Below are 16271 nucleotides of genomic sequence, written 5' to 3'. Positions count from 1 at the left end.
TCTGCACTAAACAAGTGAATTTTGCCAAGATATTTTCAGAGATGATAGACAAGATGTTATAGAATAATAATTTAATGAAACCCTAATTTTGACAAAAAATTGACATTCGACCTATTTTTCGAATTTTCTGAAAACGTCCCAGCATGACATCCGACGGGTTTTCCCAGATCGCATCACATATGGACAAAACTGTTCCTCACTACCCAAGTTTTAAAAAATGAATATATGGCACAATACATGTGTCTAGTGAAATGAACTGGCAGGTATTTGGCCAAATCTGATTTTTTATTCATGGGCATGAATAATGCCCATTTTCTGCTTTAAACAACACAATGCAGTTGACAATCTATGTGAGTCTATTAGCATTTCAACAGCAGGAAAACACTGTACCTTTAGAACCAGGGGGTCCTGGCAAACCAATACCAGGAAGACCAGGATCTCCTTTGGATCCAGGTAAGCCTGGGAACCCAGGCTGTCCTGATGGGCCTGGATTACCTGTACAGATATGGGACCAGTTTCTTTTGCATCTGCTCCATATGCATTTAAGACCACTAAATGTATGCTGACAAACTATAGTCAGTCATTTTTTTCTTTACCTGGACTTCCTGGCAAACCTGGATCTCCATCACGTCCTGGGGGTCCACGTTCACCTTTATCTGACACTGCCAACCCAGGTTCACCTTTCTGACCTAGCCATTCAGACAAACATTGAGATGATGTAATGTCCATAGTAAGATCACTGCTACATTGAAACATGCCAAGCTACAAGTTAAAGTAGTCAGCTGCATTTCTAGCATAACATAACAGGTAACTACACTTATTTACCTTGATTAGTGCAAAAATAGCATTTATGTAATTCATATCATTCACATTTTTTAATTGATTGACAGCCTTATAACAATTTGAACATAAAACAAGACAAAAAGTATTGCTTCTTACCTGGTGCTCCAGGGCCCCCCTGTCGTCCTGAAACACCCTGGATACCTTTCTCTCCAGGAGGTCCCTGAGGACCAAATCCTGGGGGACCAGGCAGACCCCTGTCTCCTGAAGATCCTGGCAAGCCAGGTTCACCTGGTGGACCTTGTGCTCCTTTCACCAATGCCGAACCCTGTAAGAAAAAACGTCTCTAGGTTACATATGTAACCATGGTTCCTCATGATTGTTTTTTATATATGCTTGTGCGGACAGACAACAGTAAATAGACAGACACATACACAGAGCGCTACTGAAGAGCAGAAGCTGGTTTGCGCTCTGCCGGATGCGCTTTTATACTTTCTGGTGCTTACGTCACACCGCTCGTGACGTCTCGCTACTCCATTGGGCTGATTTGACACGTGCTTCAGAACGCGGTCACGCAGGGGCGTTCACCAAAGCGATCTCGACGCAGCTCGAGTTCCTGAAGGGGAATTGCATATTTCGGTGCAAATTGTTTTGTGAAATCATGTAACGCCATTTCTCATTATACACACAAAAAGTAGGTTTACATAGGAGTCTTAACACACAGCAATAAAAAAAATCATTTTAATTCTAAGGGTTAGATAGAGGTTGAAAATATTCTCCAAAGGTTGACTAAGATAAATGGTAATTTAGTAGTCTGAGTATTATTATTATTATCATCAATTATTTGCCTGATATTATTATATCTGTGTATTATTGTATATCAGTGTACTTAACTGTACAAAAGACCCAGAAGTTGTAGTTCTAATGAAAAGTGAACAAACACTCACAGGTGGTCCTCTGAGGCCTGGGGGTCCAGGAACTCCATCACGACCAGGTCTTCCTTCGAGTCCTGGCAGACCTAGAGGGCCAGGAAAGCCTGTGTCTCCCTTTTCTCCTTTCACACCCAGAACAGAGATGGTATCGCCTGGGTCGCCCTTCTCTCCAGGGAATCCAAGAGTACCCTGAGGTCCTGGTAATCCCTAAAGTGTAGAAGTGTTAAATAATTAATTATTTTCTTTAATCACTCTGAAGCATCTGTCACTTTAAACAAAAATTGAGTTATCCAGCATGTGTAAGGAAACTAGGATGCACTCACAGGTGGGCCCATGAGCCCTGGCCCTCCCGGGAATCCTCTGTCTCCTTTAGATCCAGGCGAACCAGGTACACCTGACACAAAAATAAGTGTGAAAAACATCTGTACTTTATTTAAATTAGCCATTTATTGTGAGATTAAAGTTTTGTTCTTTAGGCCTGAAGAACATGGACAAAAAGTACTCTACTTGGGTATATACGTTCGTACTGAAATTCATGAACCCTGTTATTTACATGGCATACAAAGGTATTTGAAAAAAATACTGTGCACCACCATACTACTGTTTTTTTTAAAAACTGTAATAGTGATGAGCAAAACAGGAGATAACTTTACATTTTATTTATGAGATTTGTACACCTTTATTAGGTAAAACAACATTAAAAATAAATACCTGCATGGCATAATCTCCTTATAAAGATCATGCACGTGAAGATACTTATTTTAAGTTGACTTTAATCTTACCTGGATTTCCAGGAGGACCTGGAAACCCTGGGGGTCCTGGGACAGGGTTTCCATTAGTGAAACAATTGACGCATGTCTCTCCTTTTTGACCTAAGAAAGTTGGTATTAGAAAGCATTAGACACAAAGATCCTCAAACCAAACAAAAAAAAAGGTATTTTTATTTTCTAATATGAAATAAATAGCAAACCATTCTGTCCTGTTTCTCCTTGAAATCCTTGCTCCCCCTGCAGGCCTGGAGGACCAGGAGGACCACGATTACATTGTATTTCGTTGAATATTCCTGGGGGACCAGGAGGTCCTGGGACTCCTTGGGGCCCTGGTGGACCTGTTCTCCCAGGTGGTCCAGTGAAGGAGTTTCCAGATTGTCCTTCATCACCTTTTTCTCCTCTCTCTCCAGGTAAACCTGGTGGACCGGAAGGCCCTGGACCTCCAATTCCTATGACAGATTTATTTAATTAACTGCATTAATGAATTAACATGAATTATGCATGATTAACTGCAAATAAAAAGCTAAATGAATTATAATGAAAAGCTGTGTGAAATACTTTACAAAATAATATTAAAAAATTTAACTTACCTGCAAGACCCTGTGGCCCAGGCGGCCCTTGAATACCTACCAAAAGACAAATATGCATTGACTACTGATACACATAACACTGTACAACATATTCTTATGCATAAACTGGAGACAAATTATATTTCTGCTTTCTTGCTTTCTTCAGTGTCTGACCAGGCCACAATACATAACCTCAATTCTATCACTAAAAAGGGGACTTACTATTACTGTTACATGGGAATTATTCATTTGATAATACATGCATCCCATTCAGGGAACCATGCAAGAACAAACATAATGAGAAGCATGAATTATGGACTAATCTTTTTACACAACTAATCTTAAGCTTGACCTTGAGTAGTGTTTATATACCTGGCAGTCCTCTATCTCCTTTAGGGCCAGGAAATCCTTGCTCACCACTGTCTCCTTTTGGTCCTATTCCACCTGGGAACGGCCCATCCTATGAGGTGAAAAGATTTTATAAGTAAACTAATTAATTAAAGGGGTCATATGATGCGATTTCAATTTTTCCTTTCTCTTTGGAGTGTTACAAGCTCTTGGTGCATAAAGAAGATCTGTAAAGTTGCACACTTTCAAAACGATTTTTCTCCAGCTGATGAACGATAAAAAAATGACAGCCAATCAGAACCCATCCTGCTGTAACGACCTTGCGTTTCAGAAAGGCGGGGCATAGAGGAGAAACAATAATGTACATTATGTGGAAAATAATGTGTTTTTGAACCTTAAACCGCATAAACACATTGCATTACACCAAATACACAAAATAATGTTCTTTTTAGCAACATCATATGACCCCTTTAATGATAAATGATAGTAGGCCTGTGTACTGATGACAGAATAGAACAGTAATATATTTAACATACCCTGTATGATGGAGGTCCAGGAGGTCCTCGATCTCCTTTCTCACCCTAAAGGCATTAATAAAAGAATATATGTATGATTTCAAACCAGGGCTTTTCACAGAGGAGGCAAGGGAGGCAGTGCCTCCTTAATACTTTTTGGACAAAAAATAGTTTGACAATCACTGCTACACTGTGACAATATCCATGTTCAATCACAATAGGTATGCAAATCCTAAAAACTAACAGAATAATTACAACATCCTAATTTAAATTCATTTCAAGTAACAAAAATGACCTGTGAGTGAGCTGTTTTTTATAAATGTTCAGCTCTTTAACATTAAAGTTGCACCTCTGTGCCCATGATCATCATTACACAAGGTTTACCATGGATCTAATGTTGCGCTCACACTGTTAAGGAAAAAAACGTTCAGTACTTACTCTTGTACCATCTCGCCCCGACAGACCAGGAGGACCTGGTTCTCCTTTATCACCCTAAAAAAGAGATGTCACAACAGTGTTAAAGAATATCACCTGTGTGATAAACTTTACTAAACATCTGTTGTAGACAGCTTACCGGATATCCAGGGAGGCCTTGTTCACCATCTTTGCCAGGTTTTCCCTTATGAAAATAAATATATCACAGCATAAATGTTATAAAATGCTGTAAACATAACTGAGTTGGGGTTTCAATAGGCTTCAACTCACCCTCTTTCCAAGCTCCCCATGTTCTCCTTTCTCACCTTTCTGGCCCCCTTGTGGACCCTGTCAGACAAAGACATGATTGTTAATTACAAACTGAACAAAAAAAGCAGCATAATCCACATCATATTTATATGTACATAAAATTATGATGAATACTATCAGGTGAATACTATACTTCTGTGAGAGGTCAAGATACCAGTGTGTTTTTAATAAATGTAGAATGGAACGAAAGGAAACAAAAAGAAAGATACATACGGGGGGGCCAGGGGGACCTGGAAAACCAGGATCTCCAGGTGAGCCGCGATCACCCTATTAAAAAAACAAACATATCAAAACATACATTCACAAAAGCATGATATACCAGCTATCATGCAATGTAACTCAGGAATGTTTTGCTATTTGTCATTGTGTATGACAAAAAAGTAATTGAGTCGAATATGGCCAAAAACTGCATTTGGACTGTGAGGTAAAAAATAAATAAAAATAAAAATGGAGCATTAATAATATTAGTTCTAAAAGAAAATAAGACTGGTTATAAAAGGTTTGAAGCAAGTAAATGATACCTTTTCTCCTTGTTGAATGACTGTATCAGGTAAGCCTGACACTTCGCCAACCTGCCCTGGTGGCCCAGGAGGTCCTTGTAATCCACGGTCACCCTTCACACACAAAAATACACACATTAAAAACCCAACTGTTAATAAGCCTGATGAATATGTTGTTTTTGTCACAGAACAAAGTGCGTACCTTCTCTCCTTTGGGTCCTTGGAAGTTCAAACCCATGTTTCCCTTCAAGGTAAAGAGACACATTAGCACTTTGAGAAAAAGTGAGACAAGTAAAACCTGACACTGTTTAATTGCAGCATTCAAACTTACCTTTGGCCCTGGTGGACCAGGAGGGCCTAGACGACCCTGAAAAATGGTGGAATTAACAAATGAAATTAAGCTTACAGCTGCACAAATTAACAAAGAAATTACAATCAGCATCTTACCTCATACCCTCGGGGACCAGAAGGACCAACAGGACCTGGAAAACCCGGGGGTCCAGGTTCACCCTATATGTGTTATGAACTACAGTTATTTCATATTTATAGGCACTTCAAGAAATGCAAATATATTATCTGTTAACTTGTTGGTACAGTATAAATTCGCAAGAAATAAATTTATAACTGAGATATAAAGTTGTCATAATGAGAAACCTTTTTTTTTTTTTTTTTACTTTTAAGCAGCTTATATAGTAAAATAATTCTTGTTACGATACTCGTTTGAAAGGGTTCACAGTGAATTATGCTTTGATCTCAAAATTATGCTTTGATTTTACCTCAAACATTAATGGGAACATAAGTTTTACTGTTATTTGGAAAAATCTGGTTCTGTTGCAAATTGAAATGCTCACCATGGAGCCTGGTAAGCCATCAAAGCCAGGAGACCCGTTTTCTGAAGGGCGATTAATTTCTATGACATCCCCAGGCTCCCCCTGCAGGAGAAAAGAGAAGGTATTTATAAACATAATTTCACACATATCCTATTATGTACTGAAGGAAGTGTGCCACTACAGTGCAGAACAACAGCATGTGCATTATGGAATGAAATAATTGCCTTTTGTCCTATAGAACCTGGTGGACCCTGTGGAGACAAGAAAGCATACATTTTTTTGAGAATAACGACTTCAAATACTATGCATGACAGTATGCTTACAACTTTGAAATGTGACATAAAGCAACACTTACTAGTGGACCCTCTAAACCAGGAAAACCTGGACTTCCTGGGAATCCTCTTTCACCCTTGTAAAGAAACAAAAAGTTTATGTTTGTTCTTTTTTAAGTTTTAATTCAACCAATCCGTGAACAGGCAAAAGATTCTTGTTTGTAGTGTTTCATACTTTGGTTCCGTTACAGCCAGGAACTCCTCTGGGTCCTGGGGGGCCATCCTGTCCCGGGAGACCCTGCCAGTCAAAAACAGCACATACATGCTTATAACTATTGCCATTCACAGTGTGAGGCAAGAGGTAGACAGAGTACAGCAGAATGACACAATTATATCATATTACTGTTACTGTTGAAAAACATGTTGTTCTATATTCTGTCAATGAGCAATGAGTTTTCTGCAAATTATGTCTGATGGAGGCATCATTTGATGATTTGATCCAAGCCAAGGTGCACTTATTACACTAATTTGATAGTGAACTTCTTTGTCAACAATGTTCAATTTGGATTTTATCGATCAGTTCTTGCAGCCATAATTATGTAATCTGCTTAAGAAGTGTCCTCTAAAAAGTTTGTTTCCTGTTGATTCATTGATTCACTCACTGGGATTCCTGGTGTTCCTGGGAAACCTGGTAATCCAGGAGGTCCCTGCAAAAACACAGAAACTGTCAGCATTTGTTGATAACTGTGGATCCATTTTGAGCCAGAAGCTGTTACGGAGAAACTCTCACTCTTATTCCTTTAGGCCCGCTTGGCCCTGTAGGTCCATCATCACCCTTTGAGAGACACAAAGTCCAGTTTTAATAGAAGCAACAGTATAGTTGATCAATAACAGATTCTGGTTGATCTGTAATTATACAGATGAATATATGAATATCACAATGAACTGATGTCCTGACCACAGACCTTCTCCCCACGAGATCCAATCGGCCCCTCTGGTCCAGGGAAACCTGGAACACCTGATTGGCCCGTTAAACCTGGAAACCCTCGCTCACCCTGTCAGGAAAAAAAAGTTAAAAATATTTAAAGAAAAACATAAAAGAGGCCAAAGGAGAGACAGCATCATAGAGAACCATTATCATTACGGATGTACACAGAAGATCACATCACTTAAAAAAAAACCAATAAAACAAAGTAATTTAAACAATTCATGTGATCCTATCAGACTAGCGTCTCACATAGGATTTCAAAACCACAAACATCTAAGCATACAGCGATACATTACCCAGTGCAGCACTTCTGGTAGCACAGGTAAAAATGAAAAGAGTCAGGCTTATGTTGAGTTGCTGTTCACTTCATTTGAACTTTAAATGAATTTGGTTTGGCCTAGTGTAAAGGCTAGCCATGCAATGCATGCATGAAATACATTCATATCAATCTACAGGTTATTCCCTTCAACCGTAAGTGCCCTACAAAGTGGATTACACAGGCTATTTCAGTCTGACGGGAGCGAACATGTTCAGTTCGAAAGGCACTGTAAACGGCATAGGGAATACGGGAACATCAATACAGACATATGTATATTAAAGTGCCCCTATTATGCCATTACCAATATTGCCTTTCATGCAGTGTGTAATGTAGCTGTATGTGAATGTAAACGATCTGCAAAGTTGTAAAGCTGAAAGTGCACGATAAATAAAGTTATTGTCTCCCAAAATAAAGAATCGACTCTCTACACCCTAAACGAGTCGTTAGTAATTCGAATCCCACTTCCGTGGCAGCTACACGTCACGGGGTAATACGGGGTAATACATTTGCATAATGCGCGCCTATGTTCTACATTGGCGGCCGCGAACAACTTGACCCTGCCCATAAACACGTCATTCTACTGACGACTGCTTCTCTAATCTCGGGACCAGTTGGCTCCACTGAATCACAACCTGTAAGTATGATAAATAATAGATATTTATATTTTCTATAGAGCGTTCAAAATACAGAACTATAGAAATAGGTGTATCGTTTCCGACACGCAGACCAATCACAACAGACTAGGCCATCTGACCAATCAGAGCAGAGCAGGCTCACAGAAAGGAGGGGTTTAGAGAGAATGAATCTTTGAACTGCTTCGAACGAATCGTTTGAGAATCGCTGGAATATGAGGTGATATTAAATGCATATTTTGAGAAAACTAAAGCGTTTTTTGACCTTGCATGCATGTAATCCTATTGTAGGAGTCTTCCAAAACAATATTAGGAACTGTAAAACTGGCATTATAGGGGCACTTTAAAGTATAGCAATTTATATTATACTTATTTAAAGAAGTATATTGTTATAAGTCCTCAAACTCAAGTTTCATATGTGTTTGATGATGTTACAAATGAACGCATTTTGTTGGGTGAAGTGAACAGATATCCCATTCTCTGGAGCAATGAACATTGCGCAGGGACCCTGTCGACTGGAACGCAGCTGATGTATGTGGCTGTTTGTTTATGGATAAACACTCACCTTCTGTCCTTTCACCCCACTACAGTCACACTTTGCTCCAGTCCCACAACCATGACATGCCTGAAAACACAAAACACAATTTATTTATAAGCACACAAAATAGATTTTGGAGGGAAAAAAAGTTTGGAATAATTTATTTATTTTAAATGTTTTTAAAAAGGGGTTTGTTATGGTAATCAAGGCTGCATTTATTTGATCAAAAATACAGTAAAAACAATAATATTGTTAAATACTATTGCAATTTAACAGAACTATTTTCTATTTTAAAATATAATTTATTCCTGATAGCAAAGCTGAATTTTCAGCAGTCTTTACTCCAGTCTTCAGTGTCACATGATCCTTACGAAGTCATGCTAATATGCTGATTTGGTGCTCAAGAAACATTTATTATTATTATTATCACAGTTGATTTGCTTAATATTATTGCTTAATATAATTAATTTTATTCAGCAAGAATACATTAAATTGATCAGCAAAGACATTTATGTTACAAAAGACTTATATTTCATATAAATGCTGTTCTTCTGAACTTTCTATTCAAATAATCCTGTTTATAAAAATATTAAGCATGTTTAAAACTGATAATAAGAGCAATTGTTAACAAATAATAACAAATAATAATTAATTACCAAATCAGCATATTAGAATGATTTCTGAAAGATCATGTGACACGGAAGACTGGAGTAATGTCTGCTGTAAAATCAGCTTTAAAAAATCTTGACAGATAAAATCATCATTAACCATAAAACCACCTTAAGTCAATGTCATGACTTAAGTCTATCTACAAGAGCATCTTTATAGTTCATTTAAATGAAGTTTCACCGCTCATCATCATCAGGTGACCAGTGAAGTCATCAATCCTGACAGTCCTTATGAACCTAATATGTTTACAAATAATAAGGCTTCCACAAATGTTATTAAACAGACGTAAACCACAACATGATGTCACTACAGTCTTCTACATATGATATGAACATAGTATTTCACTGAAAACAGAGTATGTGTGAATACATCTGTCATGCAAAAAGTTAATTTCTCTGACCGTCATCATACTCACAGGTTTAGAAAAGAGTTAGCATTAGGCAGTAGTGTTACAATAAATGAAATTTACATTTTTACCTGTTTGACATACTGACATGTAGTGGTGTGGACACAGAATAGCTTTTATTACGCTACTGCTATAACTGGAGTCTTCATCTCTTGTGAGTGCACAAGAAATGTCAACATTTATCAAAAATAATATTCATTTATGTCATTTTTTAATGAGGGAAAAATTACTGGATGCACAATTAACATAAAAAGGTAAACAAATGTACAGAGGATCTCTTACAAAACGGAAACCCTGGCAAATGAATGATAAACACTGTTGAGTCAGACTAAATGATTATTAAATCACAGCAAATAAATTGACTGTACAGTCACAATAGATTGTAGTTGCTTTCTTTTTGTGCTATAAAAGGCCAATGGGTATTTTTGATACAAACACTAGATGGCGCTATTTGCTTTCTGAAATAACCACTACGTCTTAAAACAAGATCACAAGATCTCAAGTAGACAAGAGCTGTACTTGAATGCTTATTTCATACATAGAAAACTGTTGCCCATGAAGGGACATGAGACTTGCAAATGGATCATGACTTTAATTAGTAAAAAACAAATATTGGTATTATTAAGTATTTCTAATTAGAAAGAATTAACTCCTATTGATACTACTGTTCAGAACTGAATTCAAATATAATCATAATAATTAACATCTACATGGAAACTTTTTGATTGATCATCACATTACCGAATTGCCTTAGTCAAGAAGGAAACATGTTACTGTATTTATGTCAGATTTTTTTTTCAGATTTACATTTTAAAATATATTCATATAGAATGCATTTTTTTTGCAATAATATTTCACAATATTGCTGTTTTACCGTGTATTTGATCAAATTAATGCAGCCTTTAAAATTTCTTTCAAAAACTAAAAAAAAAATAAAATCTTTTTTTGTAGATAATAAAAGATACAAAATAATAGAATAAAAAAATGAATAAAGATATTTTTGAAATATCTTTTGAACAGTAATGTACAATTTGAGACAGACTTCACGTCTTGTGTGCTTCTATGTTTCCCATGTTAGGCATTTCATTAGTTTTTGAGACAGAAGGAATGTTTTACAGCCTATGTTGAAAATTATTATTGCAAAATGAGATCACTGCTATGACAAGAACAATTGTGGTTTTGATTTGGGAGCTTGTGTGAGGCTTTTGTAAGACAGTTCTTCAATATGAGAGAAGTAATTCTTAAAAGGTCCACTACACTACACTACACTAGCAAAAGCCACACAGAAAATGTATGCATTAATGTTTAAGTGCACACATGAATCGGAACATGATGTGCCTTATGTTGTTGGATGTTCCCTGTCTTGTTGTGTACAATTTGCAATAAAAAAAAAAAATGAATCGGAACATTGGTCCTGTTAGTCATATACACATGCAAACAGTTTTATAGCTTGTCTCCACAATCTCAAGGTCTAAACAGACCAGCTGAAGGGAAGTTAAAGTTTCCTGGCTTGTAATTTTTCTTAAGGTCAGCACAGTCATATAATGCAACTGACATCACAAAGTATTGAACTGGCCCACAGGTGTCATTTACACAGGAACAAGGTCCTTAACAATGCATGCATACTAAAAACTGCAACACCTGAAGTGTGACATTAAGCACATTAAACAAAACATTATCTGAAATAAGTACCGAGCTGAATATATACACTGAATTCTGCTGAAACAAAATAAGCACAGCACACAAACAATGATATATCATACTATTAGGACAGAACTGGACAGATTTCGTCATATAAAGAGAGACCTCAATATTTAAGATCAAGGCATTCTTGAATCACAATAGAAACAGATAAAAGGGCTTATAAAAAGATTCATCTTTTGGCAGAGCATCTCATCACCTGCAGAAAAAGCAGATAAAAACAAATTCTGACAAGCTAGCACACCTGCTTGACTCAGCATCATTATGCTATTGAAAAAGACAAGCAAAATTTAAATTCAAAATTTCAAAAATTGATGTTATGTGTCAACTCCCCTTAAGATTTTAGGTTAAAATGTATATGAATGTTTGTGGAAAAGTGTATATACTGTTTAAATTAGTTTTGATATACTGAAGCATATCACATCACACGGGACATGCAAACTTACGTATTCAATGTTAAATACTTAAATGTGCGAACTACCAAATGCTTAAACACAATCAAGCCTTCGAAAAAAAGCTGATCGACCACTCCTTTATAGATAATTAGAATTCTAATACTACCCCTACTCCTGACAAAAACCTTCATGCATTTTTACAATAAAAAACATTATCTATTAAAGAGACATTTTGTCAGGTTTTGTTAACCTTTGGTTACACATTTGTCCCCAAGCTATATACCGTAAGTCTGCACACACACAAAAGAAAAATCCTCAGATAATACAATAATTCTGACTGCTATGCACAAAACAATACAATTTACACTACAGTTCAAAAGCTTGGGGTTGGAAAAAAACAGTCTTTTATGCTCATGCAGCAAAAATACAGTAAAAATAGTAGCCTAATACTGTGAAATATTATTACAATTTAAAACAACTGTTTTCAATTTGAATATATTTTAAAATGACTTCCATTCAGATGTGTGGGGTTGGTAAGATTTGAAACTCTCTTATGTTCAACAAGGCTGCATATATTGGATCAAAAAACACAGTAAAAGCAGTAATATTATTAAATGTTATTCCAATTTAAAATAACTGTTTTCTGTTTGAATATGTTTTAAAATGTAATTTATTCCTGAATGTTCAGCATCCATTACTCCAGTCTTTAGTGTCACACGATCCTTCAGAAATCATTTTAATATGCTGATTTGGTGCTCAAGAAATATTTCATATTATTATCTATGCTTAATATTTCTTAATATTACTGTCATTTTAGATGCATCCTTGCTGAATAAAGTATTAACTTATCAATAAGGCCTATATATATATATATATATATACTGACCCCAAACCATTGAATGGGGGTGTAACATACATGAGCCAACAATATTAGCAAGCAAGTATGGAAAAGTAGAGAAAAGTTTGTTTTGGTAATAGATATCCATGCTGGTGTTGACAAATGGTTTTGTATGTCTAGACACTAGAGGGCAGATTTGAGATCTACAGTCAAAGTGGGTGGAAAGATCCGTGGATAGATGGGGAGATGAACAGGGCCACCCTGTGGACAATATTAAGCAGTGCAACGATTCATCCACAGAGGGAATCAGCAGATTCCAGTCTAGGGCTCAGTGGATTAACTGACCCCCAGTGAAAGATGGCCTGAGGGCAGATGAATGCTGGGAGCAGACAGAACAAAGTGGCAGCAGACCACAAGTAATGCGTGCGTCTGAATGGCCCAATCAAACACACATATACAAACACATGATCATTATCACGCACAAGCTCACAGTGAAATGTTTTGGCCAGTTACACTGATTTAATGAGAAATACTTATAACTGGCAAGCACATCTGCAAAATCTTTCACATTGTTAATGTTTTAAGCTGGGGTGCATAATAGGGTCTGAATCTGCTTGCAGTAGCATAAAGTGTTAAAGATGGGGAAAACAGGTGAGGTACAGGGAAAAGCGAATCATCCAGGCATTGATTAATGAGGTGAAGGTGCAATCCTTTAATTAAACACTATTAACTTTCCATCTCTGTCCCACTCATTTCTCTCACTCTCATAGCCACACACACTAGTTTTTTCAACATCAAGACTACAGGTTGAAAAACAAAGTATACATTTTAAATGCTGTGACCATTTTGAATCACTTTTTGGCTTTCACTTTTTCACTGAAATGGTCCTGCATTGTGACAAATTCATTTTGCTCACAGTTCTCATATAGTTTAACAGAAACACACTGAAATCAAATTTTTTCCCCCAGGCACCATTCAGCAATAACAGTAAGAATAACACATTTCACTACATTCCTTTTCCACAGTCACTGCTGTATTTCATGACTTCAAGGTCCATGGGATGAGAAAACAGAAAAAAAGATATCCTAAAAATCTCTTCTTAAACATGTTTTTAGGGTAGAACTCTCTTAAATCTAATGAGCCAGAAAGCACCTCCTTCTGATGTCCTGCACTTTTCCTGTGGAGTTAAGAAAAGAATGACCTTCAACCTCTACCAATTAACCAGCTAAGGCCGAGTGGCTCATGTGGGTGCGGGTGAGGGGAAAAACGTACACAGGGTCAAGTGTTTACCAAGGTAATGCCAGAAAATAATCATATTGCATTGGTGTTCTCTTTAAACTCAACTAGAGCTGTACTCAGAAAATGACAACAAACTCAGTATGTCTCTCGCTCAATGAGGAGCTTTAATTTAAGATTTAATTTAAGAAGACTTTTGGATGTAAGCACATGCAAAAACCACTAGCAGCAACCTGAGAAATGAAAAAAAAAAAATCCTGTTCCCAGGACTCCAAAGGGAAATCCACAGGGGGTGGATTGCAGATAAGCCAGTGTTTGGTTTGAGGAGTATTTTATACAGATATTCACACTTTCATTCTCAATCTATTATTGGTTATTTAATATAAACTACTGTTCAAAAGTTTGGGCTCAAAAATATATTTTTTAAAGAAATTATTACTTTTATTCAAAAAGGATCCTTCAAATTGATTAAAGTGACAGTAAAGTCTTTATTGTTACAAAAAATACTATTTAAAAAAAATATGCTATTTTGAACTTACTAGGCTATTCATCCTGAAACAAATGCATCACAACAAATAATAAGCAGCACAACTGTTTTGAACATTGATAAAAATAAGAAATGTTTTAAGCACCAAATTAAATATTTTTTTTATGTAGCAGATGTTTAAATGAATAATCGAGTAAGATTATTCCAGATTATAAAAAAAAAATGTATACTAATTATTATTAATAATATTAATATTAACTGCTGCAGTATTGTTATTGTTTTTTATTATCATCAAACAAAACAATAATTAAGAATCAGTTATCAGACACTTAATAGATATTGGTATCTTCCATTAAAAAAAAAAACTCTACTGGTGGTTCAGTCTAGCATAGAGACCTGCGCGGGACGGATTTTTCAGTCCCGCTCCCGCAAGATTCTGTCCCGCTCCCGCAGAAAAATATCTTATCTGGTTCCACTCCCGCCCGCGACATTCATGTTTTGTCCCGCTCCCACCTGCAAAAGCCCGCATAAAAGTAATCTATACAGATTTTTTTCAGCACATCAAAGAAATGTACATCAAATGGTTCTGTAACAGAACATTATTAACTCGTTATAACACAATGAACATATGCACAATTAATCTTTCACAATGTCTTCACTTTGTGTGTTAAAATGAGAGGATTCGTGAGCACGCAATTTCAGCATTGCGGTGAGTAGATTCTAACTTAATCACCTTTGATTGGCCATTGCGTTCCAGAAATCAACAGCTGAGTCTGTGATTGGCTACATTGTGCAACCCTTTAATCACGTGTTATAAATAGAAACTCTGCCTAGCTTGCGCGTGTTAATCATTTTAATGTTATTAGTTGTTTTGCTTTTGTGTGTTATAAATAGAAACTCTGCCTAGCTTGCACGTGTTAATCATTTTAATGTTATTAGTTGTTCTTTTTGCTTTTGTGCAACACATAAATAACAATTTACATGTTTTAGACATTTTATGTTTAGATAATTTCTATTTTGCGGGAGTGCAGGTCTCTAGTCTAGCACAAGCTAATTAGCTCACCAAGGAATAATCCCATATCTTAACACTGCATGCAAATGGCACACTATGACAGATTATGATTATGTTTTTGAATCAGGTAGGCTATAGGATTCATTACAACAGACTACTAGAATGGTGAAGTCAGGACAGTGATGCATGGTTGTTGCATTGTGCGTCCCTTCTGTGGTGGGTTACATTCAAAACAGTACACGCACAAGTGCTCCTGTTAAGGAAGATAAAGACATTTCTCACACACACACACACTGACAGAGGGACCGTGGGACTGCAAGTATGGGTTTGGGATCTCGCACAGTTTCTCAGACAGCAGGGGAGGCTCTTGAGTCAAGGCCATTACTCCAACACCTAATCTGGGATGTAGCAAACAAATAAAGTTTGGTTACAGGAGTTCAAAATGAGCATCAGTGTTGTTTACATCTAAAGCACATTTGAATGAAATCAGCCATTAAAATTGCCTGACTTTCTATGAATTGCTGGATATTTGTGTCCACATCACTGACTGAACTGATTAAGCTCTTATCAAATTCCCAAAACACACAAGTTTCCCAAGAGAAAGAGAAATTAACATATTTCTCCTTTCATACAAGCTGTAAAAATGTCTGAGAATGCACAATATTTATAGTCTAATCTGTACTTGTTTAAAACTCAACTATGTCAACATGTCCAGGTGCACCGAATGTAATTTGATACAAACAGCATTCTCTCTAAATATCTGCAGATCCGAATCGAGCAGTTTATGCAA

General features: G+C 36.6%; 1 protein-coding gene across 2 annotated transcripts in view; it reads right to left on the bottom strand.

Annotated features, from left to right (window-relative positions):
• col4a5 (collagen, type IV, alpha 5 (Alport syndrome)) overlaps positions 1 to 16271 on the bottom strand; it is a 59288-nt gene that overhangs the window by 32807 nt on the left and 10210 nt on the right. For both annotated transcript variants that reach the window (XM_016516557.1, XM_016516558.1), the window contains exons 2-27: positions 8765 to 8824; positions 7226 to 7315; positions 7051 to 7095; positions 6923 to 6967; positions 6496 to 6558; positions 6344 to 6397; positions 6213 to 6239; positions 6010 to 6090; positions 5606 to 5668; positions 5490 to 5525; positions 5361 to 5402; positions 5180 to 5272; positions 4872 to 4925; positions 4620 to 4676; positions 4489 to 4533; positions 4353 to 4406; positions 3936 to 3980; positions 3424 to 3511; positions 3073 to 3108; positions 2683 to 2931; positions 2495 to 2584; positions 2036 to 2106; positions 1728 to 1919; positions 940 to 1108; positions 597 to 689; positions 391 to 495 (exon numbers count right to left, since the gene is read on the bottom strand). In XM_016516557.1, the coding sequence (XP_016372043.1) occupies positions 391 to 495; positions 597 to 689; positions 940 to 1108; positions 1728 to 1919; positions 2036 to 2106; positions 2495 to 2584; positions 2683 to 2931; positions 3073 to 3108; positions 3424 to 3511; positions 3936 to 3980; positions 4353 to 4406; positions 4489 to 4533; positions 4620 to 4676; positions 4872 to 4925; positions 5180 to 5272; positions 5361 to 5402; positions 5490 to 5525; positions 5606 to 5668; positions 6010 to 6090; positions 6213 to 6239; positions 6344 to 6397; positions 6496 to 6558; positions 6923 to 6967; positions 7051 to 7095; positions 7226 to 7315; positions 8765 to 8824 (2047 nt within the window). The remainder of the gene's footprint in view (positions 1 to 390; positions 496 to 596; positions 690 to 939; positions 1109 to 1727; positions 1920 to 2035; positions 2107 to 2494; positions 2585 to 2682; positions 2932 to 3072; positions 3109 to 3423; positions 3512 to 3935; positions 3981 to 4352; positions 4407 to 4488; positions 4534 to 4619; positions 4677 to 4871; positions 4926 to 5179; positions 5273 to 5360; positions 5403 to 5489; positions 5526 to 5605; positions 5669 to 6009; positions 6091 to 6212; positions 6240 to 6343; positions 6398 to 6495; positions 6559 to 6922; positions 6968 to 7050; positions 7096 to 7225; positions 7316 to 8764; positions 8825 to 16271) is intronic.

Source organism: Sinocyclocheilus rhinocerous, unplaced genomic scaffold, assembly GCF_001515625.1.
Source record: "Sinocyclocheilus rhinocerous isolate Xijiao unplaced genomic scaffold, SAMN03320098_v1.1 scaffold837, whole genome shotgun sequence".
NCBI classification, from domain to species: domain Eukaryota; kingdom Metazoa; phylum Chordata; class Actinopteri; order Cypriniformes; family Cyprinidae; genus Sinocyclocheilus; species Sinocyclocheilus rhinocerous.
The sequence above is the reverse complement of the archived record's forward strand: the minus strand, read 5'-3'. Positions and strand labels throughout refer to the sequence as shown.